At 34.1% G+C, this 17,915-nt stretch overlaps 1 protein-coding gene across 1 annotated transcript; it reads right to left on the bottom strand.

Annotated features, from left to right (window-relative positions):
- Positions 1-558: 558 nt before the first annotated feature.
- On the bottom strand, positions 559-17,894 carry LOC109827031 (ran-binding protein 10-like). The gene is made up of 11 exons (XM_020393999.1): positions 17,880-17,894; positions 17,032-17,147; positions 16,412-16,558; positions 16,220-16,306; positions 14,732-14,777; positions 14,240-14,316; positions 12,410-12,572; positions 9,952-10,020; positions 8,423-8,482; positions 2,439-2,525; positions 559-1,142 (listed from the first exon to the last, which is right to left on the bottom strand). Exons 1-11 carry the CDS (start codon positions 17,892-17,894, stop codon positions 855-857), a joined length of 1,155 nt encoding a protein of 384 aa, XP_020249588.1. The 3' UTR covers positions 559-854.
- Between the last annotated feature and the right edge of the window lie 21 nt (positions 17,895-17,915).

Raw genomic sequence — 17,915 nt, 5'->3', positions numbered from 1 at the left:
TTATCATCTTTTATTTTTATAATTTTTTGCACTTGTAATTTATGTCATTTCAAGTTATTAAAAAATTTATGTTATTTTCTGTAATTTTTATATATATTTTATGATTTTTTGTTTTTTTTAAATTTAAAAAAATTAAAAAAAAACGGACCAGCCCGAAGCACGGCCCGCTCAGGCCCTGGGCACCCGGGCCCAGGTCCAGGCTTCAGTTTTGCCCGGCCCGATCCCGGTTTTCCAGGTCAGGCCGAACGGACACCCCTCAGCTCCGCTACTAAGACATCAATTTCGAAAAAGAGTTAATAGATCGGACCTCACGCTTTTCTCTCACTGTGATCTCTCCCGCAGCGGGGAAGTCGTTTTGGCTGGAATAGCGTACTTTCTGTCCAACTCAAACCACCTGAAACCGCCACCTTTAAGACCAAGCGTCGCCAATAGGTGACTAACGTACATTCATCACTTCATTCAATTTCGCCTGAAACATTTTATTAACTTGATCTTGAATTATTTCGAGTCAAAAATAACCAAAAATAAAACCTTTCAAGTATTGCAGACCAAGCAAAATAAAATAAAATAAGGCGTTCTACTTTCAACATGTAATTCAACTCCAGGGCGAGAAAAGCAAAAGTTTTGTACTCGTGCAGCTGAATTTTTTCCCCTTGTTTTTTGTTTACAAGCTTTACAATTTGAAGTTGCAGGGAGTGCAGAAACATCACCACTTCAAAATGTTTACAGCAACAGTCACTAATGTAGCGTACCAAACTGACCTTCAGGCAGTACATTTATCCAACTTAAAACTCCCTCCGTCCTCCCCCGACAAAATGCGACTGTACCAAAACAAACTTGAGATTACTCTATGATCAATCGTCTAGGGTCTTCCATCCCCATCTGCGCTGTTCTCTGTGAAGATCAAAAGCCTCTCCTTGGTTCTCATTCAAAGCCCTCCTCTCCCAAACACACAAAGTCAGCTGTCTCAGCAACTTCTCCATGCATGAGTACATACAGCTTTCGACATTCTTCGTATTGGGATTTGTTGAGAGAATAACTGCATTTACAGCATCTGCGACGAATTCCCGTTGGCTTTGTTTCAGGAGATATCCAACGCATGACTTTGCAGGGTTGTCATATGCTAGCAATGCAATGGCATCCTGCAAGGAGAACAGAACCATACTTATGCCGCAACTTTGTCTCTTCTAAAAGCATAATCAATGGTTTCTCATATGGAACTTATAGTTTCATAGGGTGCACAATGTTAAATGTTATTAACCATAGTAAGTACAATACTCCATCAATATTCTGTTCATTAATTGCAATATAAAGCACTCCTTTCATGCTTCTAAGAAAAATTAATGGTTTCCCATAAGGAAGTTAGTTTCCATATTTAGGACGATGGAGATATGTGCAGGAGATTTATTTGGACAAAGCAAAATAAATAAATAAATAACTAAGTATTGAAATTTGTACTCCTTATTTAAGGAAAAGAGTTTTTAAATATCAGTCCCTTAAATCATTAGCATTTTGATATTAGTCCCCCAAATTACCTTAATATGTCGTTATTAGCCCATGTAGTCTGTTGTTAAAACTGTGGGGGAATAAACCAATTACTTCAACCACTTTCTTTAATGGACAATTATGCCCCTTAATTAACTAACCCAAACCCACAACCAATTAAAGCCTAACTCATTAAGAGCCCCCTCAATCCATACCCGTTTAATGAAAGACCAACCCATTTCGCCTTTCTTCTTCTCTCAAAAACAATTAAACTGGGGTGGATATTATGGTAGTTCTCCCATCCATGGGTAGTGTTAATCCAACCATGGTTGAGGGTTTTGAACAGTAAAACTAACAGAATTCACTATATTAAGGTAATTTGGGGTACTAATATCAAAATACTAATGATTTTAAGGGACTAATATCTAAAAACTCCTTAAGAAAAAAAAAATACAATTGTTGGGCTTCAGTCCCGGGCAATTTATATGCTACATACTCGTTTCAATTCACGTGCAGGATTCTCATATAAACATATGACTAGTACAATCATATTTATAGGACTAAAATACAATCATATTTATAGGACTTAAAAAAAATTCTAATGATTAATAAATTCTTAACTAGTAGATAACATCAAATATAAACCCTAACAAAATAAACTCCAATAGCTAAATAACAACTTCATGCTAATCAAATATCTAAACAAAAAATAATCAGATCCTTCAAAAAAATCTTAAACTAATCGAATCTGTCTTGCACCACACACTGCACAAGTGCGCTTTATAAACTGAGCACTTATTAATACAATGTTAAATCTTATTACCCATATCCTCCATCAAAATTTAATGCCTCATAGTGAGTAAGCATACTAATCGAGTGGCCAGGTATCCTTAAAGAAAGTTGCCACAATCATTACTGATACTAAAGATTAAATAAGAACTTCTAAGCAATACCTCAAGCATTCCTTCAAAGGGTTCAACTTTCAAAAACTTGTTCAATTCTGTACGAGCATAATTCACAGCATCCAGCAGTTGATTATCCTATTCACCAAACATAAAAAGATAAGACAAAGAAGTTTATATAACAAAACTGATAACAGATATAAATCAATACTAGTTGAATACTTGAAATGCACTTGAACATCGGACCAGTTTCACCAAATTTCTGATCTCTAGTGCCACTTATCAATGATGACTTGCCAAAAAGACTAAATAAAGAAAATTTGAACAATCAAGATAGAAGATCGTCGTGTTCTCATGACTTGGATTTGAATAAAATATTGACAAGCAGTTGTTTGTGATATAACAATTACCCCCAATCTATTATCTAGGAGAATGCTCAGAGAAAAGAAGATAACAAAGGAAAAGTAGGGTTTTGTATTCAGCATATTAAAATTTTAGGAGAAAAATAGTGGCACAAAGATAAGTAAACCTTAATCATCATTAGAAAATTCTTTCCAGAATGCTTATCATAGCTAGAAAGGGCACTGAAGTAGATTAAGCATGTAATGCCACTTGATATGATATCATTAGTAAGGTCCACTGTCTATATTCATCTACTGCTTCCATTCCCATAGAACAAGTTGCCACTTGATATGATCTCATTAGTAAGGTCCAATCTCTATGCCTATCTACTGCTATCATTCCCATAGAACAAGTGACAAACTAACGTTTTGGTGTCGAACTCTCAAGATATAAAACATTTGCCTTATTCCCAACTCTACAAAATGTCATGATAACAGGCTCCATAAATTTTTTTAAACTATTAAAAAGTTATATGTGTAGTTTATTACATACTAGAATAGTAGAATGTTAGCATTCTTCAAGAAAATACTTTCCAATTTCCAAATCCATGAATTATATCACATAAGGTCGGCTAAAACCTCATGCACCCACAATAGCGATAAATAGTACACAAACCAACAAATGCTATTCGGACAGTGTCTCCTTCATAATAGGAAATTATGGTCTGGCACATGAAGAAAAACCAACACAGGATATTTACTATTTAGACAGTGTTTTCTTCATAATAGGAAATGTTTAAACTAGTGATTAGCAAACTTCCAATAAAAGGATTGCGAGAAAAATTACTTCCACAGTGGGATTATAGCTGCTACTAGCAAACGTTCAACTCTCACAAATGAACATGATTATCTACAGCAATTGTATCATCTTACCTCTTGTGTCTTGTCTAGACTTCCCCCGGTCAACATGCAATTACTTTTGAACTATTAGAAAGTAACATGAGTAGTTTATTACTAGAAAGTTAAAATGTTTTCAAGTGAATACTTTCCAAATTCACTTAATTGCATCACATAAGCTTCTCTAAAACTTCGTTCACCCACAAAGACAATAAATGATGGTGCCTGACAAGTACAAAAACCAACAAATGATATCCAGGCAGTGTCTTCTCCATAACAGCAAATGTGAAACTAGTGATTAGCTAACTTCACTAGAAAAGGGGTGGAAGAGAAAATCACATTGAGAATGTGACTCTAGCTGCTTGTGGCAATGGTCTGACTCTCACAAATGGACATGATTATCTACAGCAATTGTATCATCTTACCTCTTGCTAGATTTTTCCCAGTCAACATGTAAATACTAATGGCTAACTATACCATGTTATCCTTTCACTAAGACTCTTTACTAGTCTAGAGAAACTTAGAGAATTGTTCCATGCGTTAGTGTAAACTGAGACTCAAGAAAGGTTCAGTTATCTACCAACTTGCTATGTGACTGAAAAATGGTTTTGTTATGTGCCAGCTAGCCATGAGCTTTTAAGTTTAGAAAGCCAATCACAGATGCCTTAACAACATCTATATAATATTCCTTTTCCACCTTACAGCATGTCGTAACATGCCACCAACAAGAACAGAAGGTAGACACGTCATTAACTCAACAAATCATGCAAGTTAAGCAAAAGATAAAGTGTTGCTAATAAAGATGCCATACGCAGCGTTGCCAATATTGCACTAATAGGGAGCTCAACTCTAACCATGTAATGGGTACATTACGGGTGTTTTTTAGGTTGCAACTGCAGTTGCATGCACCCGGATCACTTTTGTCCATCTGCAAGTGTTTGTTTCATTGCAACTAGATGTTGGCAATTGCAACAATTGCCGCCCGCACCGCCCCCCCCCCCCTTTCTCTCTCCTTCTCTCCCCGCAGACCCCAAAAAAAAACCAAGTTGCAGCTTACGACTTACATAAATCTGAGCGCAAGTTGCACTTTCAACTTTATTTGCAACCAACGTAAATGTATTATAAAAAATCAATTATTTAGAACTTAAAAAATATAAGAAATTCATTAAATATTTAAAAAATTGTCTAGAATTCATTTTTTATACTTTTATAATTAAAATTATTTTTAAAATGTAGTTATTCCAAAAAATAGATTACTTGTTTTTAAAATATTTACTCCATTCAAAAATATTAATTTCTGAAAAAAATGCTTTTCCAAAATAAAAGTTTTCAAAAAATATAATTATTTTTTAAACAATATTATTTTGTCAAAGAAGTTTTTTTTTAAATTTTTTTCTTCCAAATATTACTTGCTGCTAAATTTTCTTATTGAAAAATATAAATTTTTTGAAATATTTTAGCAAATCAGAATAAATCACCACTAGCAAAATTCTAATATTGATTTAGGGGCTGTTTTTTTCTAAAAATTGCTAGAAAACCCTTTTTATGAAAAAAAAAATACAATTCTTGCCATTTCCAACAATTTATTAGAATTATGTTTTTGTGTTTGGTTCAACCCTTTTTGAGGGGGATAGAAGAAATTTCAAATGTTTCTTTTGATTGGAAGGGAGTTTATTATCAAGAAACTTTGTAGAAACGGGGGTGATGCTCTCCTATTAAAATTTTTGAAAAAAAGTAGACTTTCGTCCCATGTCGGTGAAAACTTTTTTCCACTTTTGCTTGTCAAATCATGTACTTTATAGAAGCTCTTCTCCTACTATTTTACCCCCAAACAAATGATAGAAGAGCAGTTATCTTAAGAAGTTAGATTTCTATGGTTGAGGTGGAAACCCATTGTTTGGGTTTTCACTCCCAACCAAACAGGCCCTTACATATAATATAGTAATTTCTAGAAAGCTTATATATTACAAAAGGCATCACATTTTCATGCACCAATTTAAGACTCCTCCATTTCACACATGTTGTATTGCAACTACAGTTGCAATCTACCTAACAACCGCTAAATGTTTCTGCAAATCAGAATAAATCACCACTTTCCAATTTTTAATATCGGTTTATATAAGATAGTGAGTTCCAGAAAGCTTATATAATACAAAAAACATCATATTGTCACGCACCAAACATGGACGCCTTCATTTAATATATAATTGAGTTAGCTTGCACCAGTAGTTGCAATTCAACTACAGTTGCAATTTGACTACCATTTGCACGCAACTAAACCTTTCCAACAATTCTTGCATGCAATTGCAATTGCAATTGTCATGTTTAATTTTTAAATTTTACAACGTTGTAGCTATAGCTGTTTGGTTCTCTTTGTAACTTTTCATATTCAACTTGCTTTTTTACTTTTAATAAATTGAATTATTAGTTATGTTTTATTTTTATCATATTTAATTTTTCAAAAATAATGTTTCTTTTAAGATTATTTGAAAAAACAAGAATAAATGAAAAATAAATACTTTTGAGAAATAATATTCTTTAGCAAAATAATACTTTTTTTAGAACATTTATTTTCACAAAATTAAAAATATTTTTAATATATTTTTTTCTAAAAATATTATTTTCTAATAATTAATAATTTTTTGTAACATAATAGCTTTCGAAAAATTATATTTTATGAAAACAACACTTTCAAAAGTAACCTTTTCCCAAAAAAATTAAAATTTTTATGACATATATATGTTTTTTTTAAATGCATTTTTCAAAAAAATATTTTTTACATGTAGTGCTTTTTCCAAAAAAATATTTATTGAAAAACATTGTTTTTCAAAAAGTATTTTATGGAAGAAGTTACATTTAACTAAAAAAATACATGTTATACAGAATGTATTTATAAAAAATAAACTTTATAAAAAAATATTTTATGAGAAATAATGGTTTCCAAAGAAAAAAAAGTTCAATAAAAATAATAGTTTTCAAACAATATAATATTTTAAATAACCATATTTGAAATTTAATACTAAGAAATAATATTTGAAATTTTAAATAACAATTTTGAGATTATGGTTTTTTAATTATAAATTTGGGTTGCTTGCAACAAGGTTGGACTGCAAATTATGCTCCAATTTGCATAAATTGAAAGCTGCAAGTAGAGGAGCATTTTCGATTATAGTTGCAATGAAACAAACACTTGCAATTGAACAAAAATGCAACTTCCATCTTTCGTTGCATGCAACTTCAGTTGCAACCCTTCCTATTGCATCCTACCAAACCGCGTAGTATATCCCCTATCCTAGCAATATTCCAATTACTAAAGCTATTTTCCTAAATGATTTTCTATTATATAAGCTAATATGTATACTATCATATTCTTTCAATATGTAAATTAATTATACATGGAAATGATAAAGCTTACAAGCATCAAATAGTGTGAAACAGTACAAAATAATGTTATATTAAAGAACAATAAGGTTGAAGCAAAAGTATAAAAATATTGGGCAGCCTTTATGGCAGCCTATATCCCAAATGTCACTTTTCCCGCCATTGAACATTTACTCTTGACTCAATTGAGGAAGACAACTTCCCAATGTATGATGAATTGAAGGTACAAGGATAGGTGCGACAAACTCAAATTGAAGTTCTAACTTTTTATTATAGTTGCTTGACATACTAAACAAATTCTATTCTTTCTTCCCATCAACATTTCAAGAAGAAAATTATAGCCCCAGTAGTCCAACTTAAATATTCAAAAGAGAAAATACTAATGAGCTACTTTCTCTTTGCATTTAAATTGAATGAGATTTGGTATTTAAGTGTTCGCTAGCCACTGTAAGTGTTCTAGCTCCTCCAGCCTTTCCTCCCCTTTGTAATTTGATTTGGTTGCAGGAAGTTAGCAGATTTCAGGCTTTCTATGCCCATTATCATCAGAGAACATGAGCAGTTGCCTGCTGGTAGGAGGTCCACTTTCTTCCCTAGGGGATTTCACTTGGAAAAGAAAATGTTCCATACTAATGGATTCAGGTCTATCACCATGCGTTCCAATGCATGAGATCTTGTAGCACTTATCAATGAAGCCCTATAAATTAGTATTACACAGAAGAAATCAATTATAGAAACTAATATATCAACTCTTCATAGACAAACTTGGGACTTGCGATCCCAGGTATGATCGGTTCAGGATCACAGGATCATTTTCTATTTAGGAAGGGTTGTTGCACAAAATGTACTTCTAAGTAATTGCAAGGGCTCGCTTTGATCATTAAGGGTAGGTATAACCCCTTCCATGTCTTCGTTTCCATTGCATTCTATCTCATCGTATCACATTCTGTTCTACGATATTTGAGAATCACCGTCAACACTTCGGCATAGATCTGTGGTAACCCCTTGTACTTTTAGATCTAGCTAATGGGCTAGTTCCCTTTTCCTAGATATGCCTTTTTTTAAAATTCTTCCAAGCGACGAATATTGGTGATTTAGAACAACTGCATCTAGTGAGGAGCAGCAAGCACAATGATCCTTTCATGCTGAACCCCCCACCTTCTTTAAGAAAATAAGAAAAGTAAGAGATGCACGCATACATGCACAGAGACAGAGCAATTGCCATATTCTCACAGATATGTTCAGTGCCTCAAGCATTCAAGAGCTGTACAAAAGTAGATATCATGGAAACATGAAACTGCCACTTGAAAAATATCAGAAACTGTTAAGAGTTACAAGAATTAAAATTTATTTGCTAAAATCAAACGAACTAAAACAAAATGATGAACTGATGCAACCACATAAAAAATATAGACTTACCCGAATATGTTCAATAAACCTTTGGGCATGAAGTAAGAAACAAATTGCTGATGTCTCCACCTGTAAAGGGCAGGATCATTTTCATTTTAGTTACAGCTTTCATGATAAAAACATGGATTAAATTTAAAAATAGAGGGGTATTGATGCACTTTCCTTATTTGTTAACAAGAAAATGACAAATAAAAGGCGTGGATTACTTATGCTAATCTCAGCAAAAATAACGGGGAACTAGATAAATGAAATGCAGTTTGAGCCAACTAAAATACAAACTAACTCATAAGTACAGAAGGGATTGAAATACCAGTACTATAATTTCATTTCAAGATAACAGTATAATGAGCAAGGTGCATGCTGTATCTGTTTGTATGTTGTAACACCAAAATATTACATCAGTTGCATCCTCTTAATTTATTATTAGCTGAAGCATTAAGAATGGTCAAAACAAACTTTATCATATGGTTAAGTTTTATATATAGATAATGTCTCAAAGCTCAGTATCAAGGAACGTTTCCTAATTTAGGCTTTTCTAGACTAATTTAGCTTATGTTTTGAATTATATCCGACTGATGGGAGGGTTAAAAGTGAAATTTCACCTAACAACCGCTTAAGATTTGATAATGTTAGTAGTTGAGGGGTATGTTGAATTAATGTGTGAGATTTAGAGGGTAAATTGACAAATATTTAGATTTGAGGGTGTAACGAAAATAGAATGAGTTGGGATTATATGCAAAACAAACCAATATTATATAAGACTATAAGTAATGACAAAGAAACTCTTTACTCAGGAGTCAGGATGAGCAGTGACTAGCTAAGCAAATGAAACTATGGATAAGAGAAGAGGAGCATTCCTATAAATAAAGATAAAAGGAGATTGAGTTATTTTGCTGGATAGGACCTGCACAGACAGCACACTGCACATGAAGCCTCCACCAAGGGAACATGAGAAGGCTGTGCATGCTAACTGCAATTGAAGACAATTACTGGACACGAAAGATCTTAGCACGTAGCACTTCGTCTATCACTTCTTTTCCAAACACTTTTGTTATCTTCCCATGAACCATTTTAACGAGTGAGAATAGTCTACATGTGGTTTTATGCCTTTTTTAAAGCAATAAGTTGAGGGATTAGACAATGAGTGAATTCGTCATAAGTTAGAGTCTGCACCTAAGTGAGCCAATTGAGAAGGTTTGGGCATGTTACAATGAGATAGAATTATAGTCAATGGAGTAAGGAGTAAAAATTGACCTGTAAACACAATGAAAATAATCATAAAGGATATTAATTGTTACTTAATTGACATGATACACATAACAGAGCATGACGGAAAAATAAATTCACCGATCCCAAGATGTTGAGTAACGACTTCATTGTAAACGTCATCCTTCTTGTTATATACCTTTTTCAAATGTATATTATTATAATCACCTCAATTTAGGTTTCAAAGAAAAAAAATTAAGTGCAGTTGTAGCAAGTTTTAGTAGTCTAAAAAACAGTTATTTTACAATTAACATAAAGGATATAAGTCATACCTGCACAACCTGAGGATACCAATTTCGAAGATAACGAAATGCAGAATCTATGTTTCCCTTCCTGATGAGCTTAAACAGAAAAAATAACTAGTCAGATGAAGCTTACTGAGGAAGTAACATTTTCATGATAAAGTTGATTAGTTCTCATGATGCTCAGTAAAAGGAAAGATATATAAATAACAATATGCCGAGTCCAAAACCTGACACTTAATGGATCAAACTGAGAAATGACAGCACAACAAATTCACCATAAGATCAAACGATCATCAACAATTGATAATTGTTTTGGAACGGATGAACAATTAGTACAGGAAACCAAAAGAAAAAAGAATTATGATTTCTTTCAAACAATAAACCAGGCAGTGTTGTCCCAGTTGAGTATAAAGTGTACTATAAAGTGAGGGAAACTCTGATAATCTTCCTGACTCACTAATTTATGGGTTCAATACTCGATGGAGCAAGATCCAAATCAATGTGAAGGGACGACCCAGTAAGGACTTTACTATCCTTGATAGATCCTATAAAAGACCCCTTCTATTTTAACAGACTCAACCCCTATTAGCTTTCTGGTTATTCTTTAGTTTGACAGGAAGTAAGATCTAAGTCTAACACCGTCTCTTCAAAGGTATCCGGTAATATAACTGGGAAACAACTGGTAAAGCATTTATCGGAGCGAAAGCTATACAGAAAATGAACCAACCAGCAAAATGAGGCATACTTAGCTTGACGCAGAGGAAAGGAATATCATATAATAGACTAAAAATAAATAGAGTCGAGATTCCCCAAGAAATATAAAGACTAGTTTTAATAAAACCATCCATCTTGAACCTCGTGTATTTTCATTAAATATGAAAATTATGGGAGACGTACGAAATGAAGGAGAGTTGAACAAGAGGAAGATGACTTTGATGCTTGCTGAGGAGATCAATAGAGGAAAGGAAGTAACATGGGGTCAATTTAAACTATCAAAACAGACTAAGAAGCATTGGTGATCCTACAGAAAGTGAGTTACTTAGTAGTTAGTTACTTATATACATGTGATTTAGATATGCAAGGTGTGCAGAGTAGAATGCAAACAAGGAGGACATGATGGAGCTAAGAGAAAGAAATAAGTCAATATAAACGAAGACAATATGATTGCTTCCTCTGTCCATGGAAAGCTACATATGAAAAGGATAAAAAGGCCTACAATGCCACAGATACCCCTCCAATCCAAACTTTTTACTAAAGATAAATAAATAAGAGACGTTTAAGGTGTGGATTTCTTTCATGGATTATTCATATCATATCAAACCATGTAGGGATTTCTATGTCAAACCACATATGAAATTAGGTGCAAATCACATGACAAGTGAACGACAGAGAAAATCAGCCACCATACTGTAAACTACAAATTATCATGATCAGTTGTGCATTTCCTCACAAATGGAGTTAGGTATCGAGCAAGAATGGTCCATCGAACAACTGAAAACTGTATGGCTGTCAATCTAACATCAACGACCCTGCTACAAAATTTTTTGCAAATGATTTATGGAAAAAAGAGGAGCCTGGCACACAAAAAAAAACCCAGAATTTTTAATAACAGCTAAGAATTAAAAGGTTTTGGTCGTGCAGTTTAAGCTCATGCAACTAAGAAGCAACCATCGAAAATTCTCCAAGGAAAAGTTTAGAAAAAGAAGTAAAGACAATAAATTTATCAAATCTAAATTGATCTTACAGAAAAACACATGATGCAAAGAAAAATGATCCTACAGAAAACCTATGTACTCAATTATACAATGCATGTTGAATTTAAAAACACTCGATCTTGCACTTCTTGAATATATATCCTACACTTCACATCTATTTTTGCAACTTGTTGGATAAGGGTCGAGTCCATTTCAACCTTAAGAACTATGATATAAAAAGTTCATGTCCACATATAGCTGGGAACTATGATTATATCCATGAGTTTCAGCTGTGTCCCTGTACCTCACATTTTACAATTTTGTCGTGTCCCATACCTGCATATGAACACCCACCCGTACCCGCACCCGTACCCACGCAACTTGGCAGAAGACGCATACAAGCAAAAAGAAGAAAATAACATGAATGCTTGGAAGTGGCGAACCATAGGACAACATCAAAAAGAAAGATTTTGTTTCCAATTTGAAATATGTCAAGTCAATGACATGCAGAAAATGGGAAATATGTGTGAAATAAAAATTGATTTTAAAATGAACATGCTTTATTATTATTACTGCGTGATGAAACACACTAGCCTTTCATCTAACTCTGTTTAAAACCTCAAGAATAATCACCACTTAGTCTAGCATATAACTCAAAACATTGTAGACAAAGGAATTCAAGTGAAAAATTCACTCTGTAAGGAGGCTTCTTGCGAGAATAAATGATCAAATAGATGCTAACTGACAGATTGTAGTCATCTCTCACTCTCAAAGGTTATACTTCCTGATACCTGGCGCAGATTTTTTCTGTGATTTAGCGCATAAGCATCTTCTTGTTCACTGATGCCATTTTCTTGGGCTGTAGGGTTCCTCAAAGAAGAATTCTCACTTTCAGCATCGAATGAACTCAGGGTATCTTGATAACCATAATGTAACAAATAGGAACGAACGATCCTGCAAGAAACGAAGATAAAGTTATGTACACTTGAAATAACAGATACCATATCACAAAGTAGTGATTTAATGGCGATGATAAAGACAGATTAAGTAGTCACTGAAGTTATTTATGATGGACTTAATCAAAGTGCATCCTTGGGATGTAATTAAAATAGTCATATTGCAAGAAACAATTAAACTTAACCTAGTCATTAAGTCCAGTAAGCTATGTGATACAGGGTTGGTTGAGTATCATGATGGGTGTAACTCGCATAAAGATTGTGTGATGGGCACTGGTGAAACATGGCATATCCAACATTGACAATTGACATGATAACTACAACATTTTGTAATGCTGATTCGCCCTGATATGATGTACTACACTAGAAAAACAATCATCAGATCAAGCAGGCCCTGGGAAAATAAAAGGATAACGAAAGTTGAGTGAAGTTCATAGCTGAATCAAAATGGAGGTGGAAATACAATGTTCTAACAACCACCAAGATCAAATCAAGGAGCTTCACAGAGAGGATATGATACATAATCTTCTACCATTAGAAATTGTTTAAGAGGCGCAATAGATAGTTAACTCAGACAAACAATAAGATGGTACAACGATTTCATCTCTATGCAGAGTCTATGAGCTTTTTTGCACCTCCAGTAGTCTGACCTTGAATTAGATAGGTTAGTTTTGGGTAGGGGTATAATCGAAATTTTTAGGAATATTGTTATCTTGGCACCACATACTCTTCTTCAGATGCTTACCGATTTCACATTCTGGATAGATTCACGGTTAGAAGATGTGAAAGGCAGCACACCACCCAGCCAGATTCTTTGCACAGTTCACCCAGACTGAATTGGGACTGCAAGTTTATCAAGACTATGGTAATCGACAGCATGTAGAGCAAGACGCGCTCATGGACGATCTTAAAGGAAAAGCCAACAACAAATAGTGCCCTATCCAGCCTACGCATCCTTAACCAAGCTTCAATATCAGTACCTTTTTTTCTTTTTTAAAAGCATTTTACGTGCATTCTGTGGGGAGAATGCTTTATTTAGTATCTTTATAGTTCATTACTCTTATTAATGAAACACTGAGGGATTATTTGCCCACCATTAAAAACAATAGTGGTATTGGCTAACACTATCTCCACAAATAAACTTTGGACAAGTTACATAAACCTCAATCAAGGCATCTTGCAACAGTAAGCCAATTCTGAATAAAGACAGATATAGCAACTTATGTGGGATATATTTGTCCACATCTCTCACACTAATCTGTATATATCTTTCGAAGTGACAGGAGGAAGAAAACTAGTAAAGACATGTAAATGTATGCACACATGCATTTGTGCATGCTCATAAGCACACAGGGAGGAGAAGAAATAGACACCCAATACGGGTGCTTGTAATTTTCATTGGTTGAAATATCATAAAGTTTTTATAGATAATATGAAAGATGCAGATAACCATTTGTGAAGTTATTATAAATAATATATAGAGAGAGAGAATGAAACAGAAGTTTCATGTAAATCTAGAAAAAGATGCTTCTCCCATCTGTACATTGCCATCACATAAGAAAATTCTTCTTCTTCCTGCCTAATATGACATCAATCTACATGAGTTGCACTGAGAAAATGTTAACCTCTTGTTGAAATGTCATCACTTAGATTTCGAAGACATACCAGTGACTAACATTTGGTGGCAATGGTAGTTTCTCAAACAACTTCCGCTGCTTTAGTATTTCCTCCGATCTATAAGTCTGCATACAATTAAAAAACAACAGATTTTGAAAAGTCACCAGAAGGGGTCTAAAAGAATCACAAAACACATATACTGCTGACAAGATGATGATGACATAATGCAAATTAGAAAAATTAACAGAAGAAAAGGACAAGTCCCAAGTCTTCTTACAATGGGCTATATCTTTTCATATTTGAATCATGTATCGAAAGAATAAATAGATGGTACCAAATAACCAAATACTACAACTCATATCTGAAATCTCCCAATTATATATCTTATACAGCACGAACAAGTAAACAGTTACGTAGTCATTCAAAAAATTCTGAATATTTACAGAAATGTAGCATTTCATAAACATAGAGGGAAAAGGTGTTCATCAATTAAACTGCTGCAGAATGTTCAACAGAAACCAATAAACGTTTGCCACATACCTTAATATCAAACAGGAAGTGTTGCTGCCCAAAGTTAACAGTCACCCTGACGCAATAACCAATCAAAATCACTTACAATTATTGAAAAACATTAGCTTGAATAATAATTGTAACCATAAACAGAGCAACATCAAATTTTAACATGAAAGGTAACAAATTTTCTTCAAGAATAATATCATCGCACAATGACCACCTTTCCACTTCAGAGCTAAGAATCCATACGAAAGTTCTTGATGACAAACATGCCAAGTAAATGTTTACATCGTTTCTATCAACCAATGAAAATATTGGTATGGATCTGAGTACATAGCCATGTTTGGAACTCTAAATATTTTGAGCTATAAGATTAAGTTCTACACATGGATCATTTTTGGGGAACTTCTCTGATCAGACACTTATGGGCACATGGATGTATAAATTGACACCAGCCTCAGCATCCCATAACACAGCTACCCACCTGTTCATGGCTCTTTCAGCCCATCCAATGGCAGATCAAAGACCTTATGACCCTTCTGCTCTCTGAAAATACAGTTTGCCGTTTCAATCGGCAGTCTAAAGGAGGCAATTTTATGTGCTTCTGCTTGTTGTTAAGATATCAGGCATAAGACATTTTCAACCATGGTATGCATACCTACTGTTGTTGAGGCTATTTTGTGTCTTATCATTGACCATTCATTTAAGCTGTGTTTTAGAAACTTGGATGCATGATATATAAATTCCATCAAACACCACAACTACCAATAAGCAACTTCTACAAATGTGCTTTGGGAAGAAACTTTCCTGAAACCATTTTGATCTGAGGAAAAGTAACACCAAAAATGTAGTATTAGGCATTTTATATCTAACAATTTATCAGACACATAGGTTTAGGTTATGTTGAAAGCATATATGTAGCCGGCTGGTTTATTTGTGTATTATTTGGTTTAGCCGGTTAAGTGCCCACAGAAACCCATACAAATTTCTAGTTCATGCACAAATAAATACATTAAATAGCACATCGGTTTTGGTTAGCCTAGCTAACATGTACAATAATATATATTACAGGCATCCATGTTGCATCAATAATATATATTGTAGGTATCCATGTTGCGTAATTTCGTGTGATTTGTTTACTAGCATATAATTCATTTATGTTTTGTCCACAGCCCCAGCAGCCAAAAACATAAGTTACATGTATACAATATCGATAGTAAAAAGTCATCAAAGCTATGAACCTAAATTTACCCATGCTGCTCATTCAGAGAAAGAAGGAACATTTCTGAAACTCAAATTTCCAAAATAGGACAGAAATTGCATGTCCTCTAGCATGTCTTCTAACTGCATATATATGATTTTTCTAACACAATTTCTGAAAATGTGCACGAAACCACAAAGCGATATATTAGAATCAAATTCTAATTAATCATCCTACAAGGCACTGAAAGCTATATTTTTTGGACTCTAAATTATATAGATTAAAGGGATTCAGAATAGTGGTGTATGACATACTTTTCATTCTGGCCGTGAACAGCAACAGTCGGATATAAGGGGCCTTTAATATCCTTATCAACAGTTCCAACCAGCTTCCCATTCTTTCTGCTCGAATTTTGTAAGAGCAATAAAATAACAATTAGAGAGCAATGGAGAAAGTAGCGCATAACAATGGCAGACGTGATTGACAATCGAAGATAACCAGCTTACGTGAAGAAGAACTCTTGTGATGCATAATTAATACCAGCACCAACTGTATCACCAGTTGTATACGTTGGACCAAAAGCTTCTCCTTTTCCATGTCCACGGTAGATAAAGCCATCATCCCCATGATACCCGCAACTATTTGACTCCCAGCTATAAGATAGGATTTAAATGTTATTACAAGAAAATGCAGGAGTCCAACAGTAGGGGTCAAGAAGAAACTGAATGCAGGAGAACCTTGAATGTTTCCCTATATTAGACAAATGCTTGCAAAGCATAAGTTTCATCGAACACGTTCCACAAATGAAATAGGTCATGTAAATGAGGAAATCAATCAAGATAAGCGTAAGCCCATTAATCTTGCGTAAGATGCAGTTCATCTAAAACTACAGAAACCTTCCCAAGATTACTATTAAAAAAAGTTGCAATAAGTTAATCAAATACTCTTAGTATTTAAATCAAAGGGAAACCAAGATTAGGCCATCAAACCAAGATTAGGCCATCTAAAACTACAGAAACCTTCCCAAGATTACTATTAATTTCTAATCTACCCCTCAATCCCACCACATTGAGCTAAAAACCCCGCAAACCCATGAAGGAAACAAAGGAATCAGTTGGCCTCTCACCCCGGCTGCCGCCTGAGATTGTAATCTCGGCAGGTGAACCCGATCGACACCTGCCCCTTATCGCCAGCGTTCGTGACCTTCATCTCGAAGTAGTACGCGTTACTCCTCGTCGGCGCCTGTAATTTTAACGTGACAGGAGAAATATTGTGATCAGGGAAATTTTGAGGACTTATCGCTCTATTGGGGAGAGTCGATAAGTTAATTTTGTCAGAGGTGTAATTTTAACATGACAGGAGAAATATTACGATCGGGGCAATTTGAGGACTTATCGCTCTATTGAGAGAATCGATAAGTTGATTTTGTCAGAGGGGTAATTTTAACGTGACAAGAGAAATATTACGATCAGGACAATTTTGAGGACTTATCGCTCTATTGGTGAGAGTCGATAAGTTAATTTTGTCAGAAATGTAATTTTAACATGACATCTGTGGGGAAAATATATATATATATATATATATATATTTAGTCATATCCTGGGTGCTCATGTACCTTAAACACACCGATTCGGAGCTAAATATTTATACGTAATATGTAGGTCCTATCGTCATAATTGTTTTGATCTTTATGATTAATAGATCTTAGGTTAATTTTAATAATCCATCAATAGATGTAATGTGTGATCTTGACATTTCATCTTATGATTACTAGATCTAAGGTTAATTTTGATGATCCATCAATAAATGTAAAGTGTAGTCTTTGCTTTTCAGATTTAGTAGACATATCAATGGATCCTCTTGTATCAATAAGCTTTTTTTTTTTTCTTATTTTCCAATCTTACTTTTCTTATATCCGGTTGTATTGCACATGCATATCCCTAAATATATCCGTACGTATATCCACATCCATACCCAACTTTGGCACATGTGTATCCCGACTTTGCGGAA

This window comes from Asparagus officinalis, unplaced genomic scaffold (assembly GCF_001876935.1).
Source record: "Asparagus officinalis unplaced genomic scaffold, Aspof.V1 AsparagusV1_Un3, whole genome shotgun sequence".
Taxonomy (NCBI): Eukaryota; Viridiplantae; Streptophyta; class Magnoliopsida; order Asparagales; family Asparagaceae; genus Asparagus; species Asparagus officinalis.
This window is presented reverse-complemented; position numbering and strand designations above follow the sequence as displayed.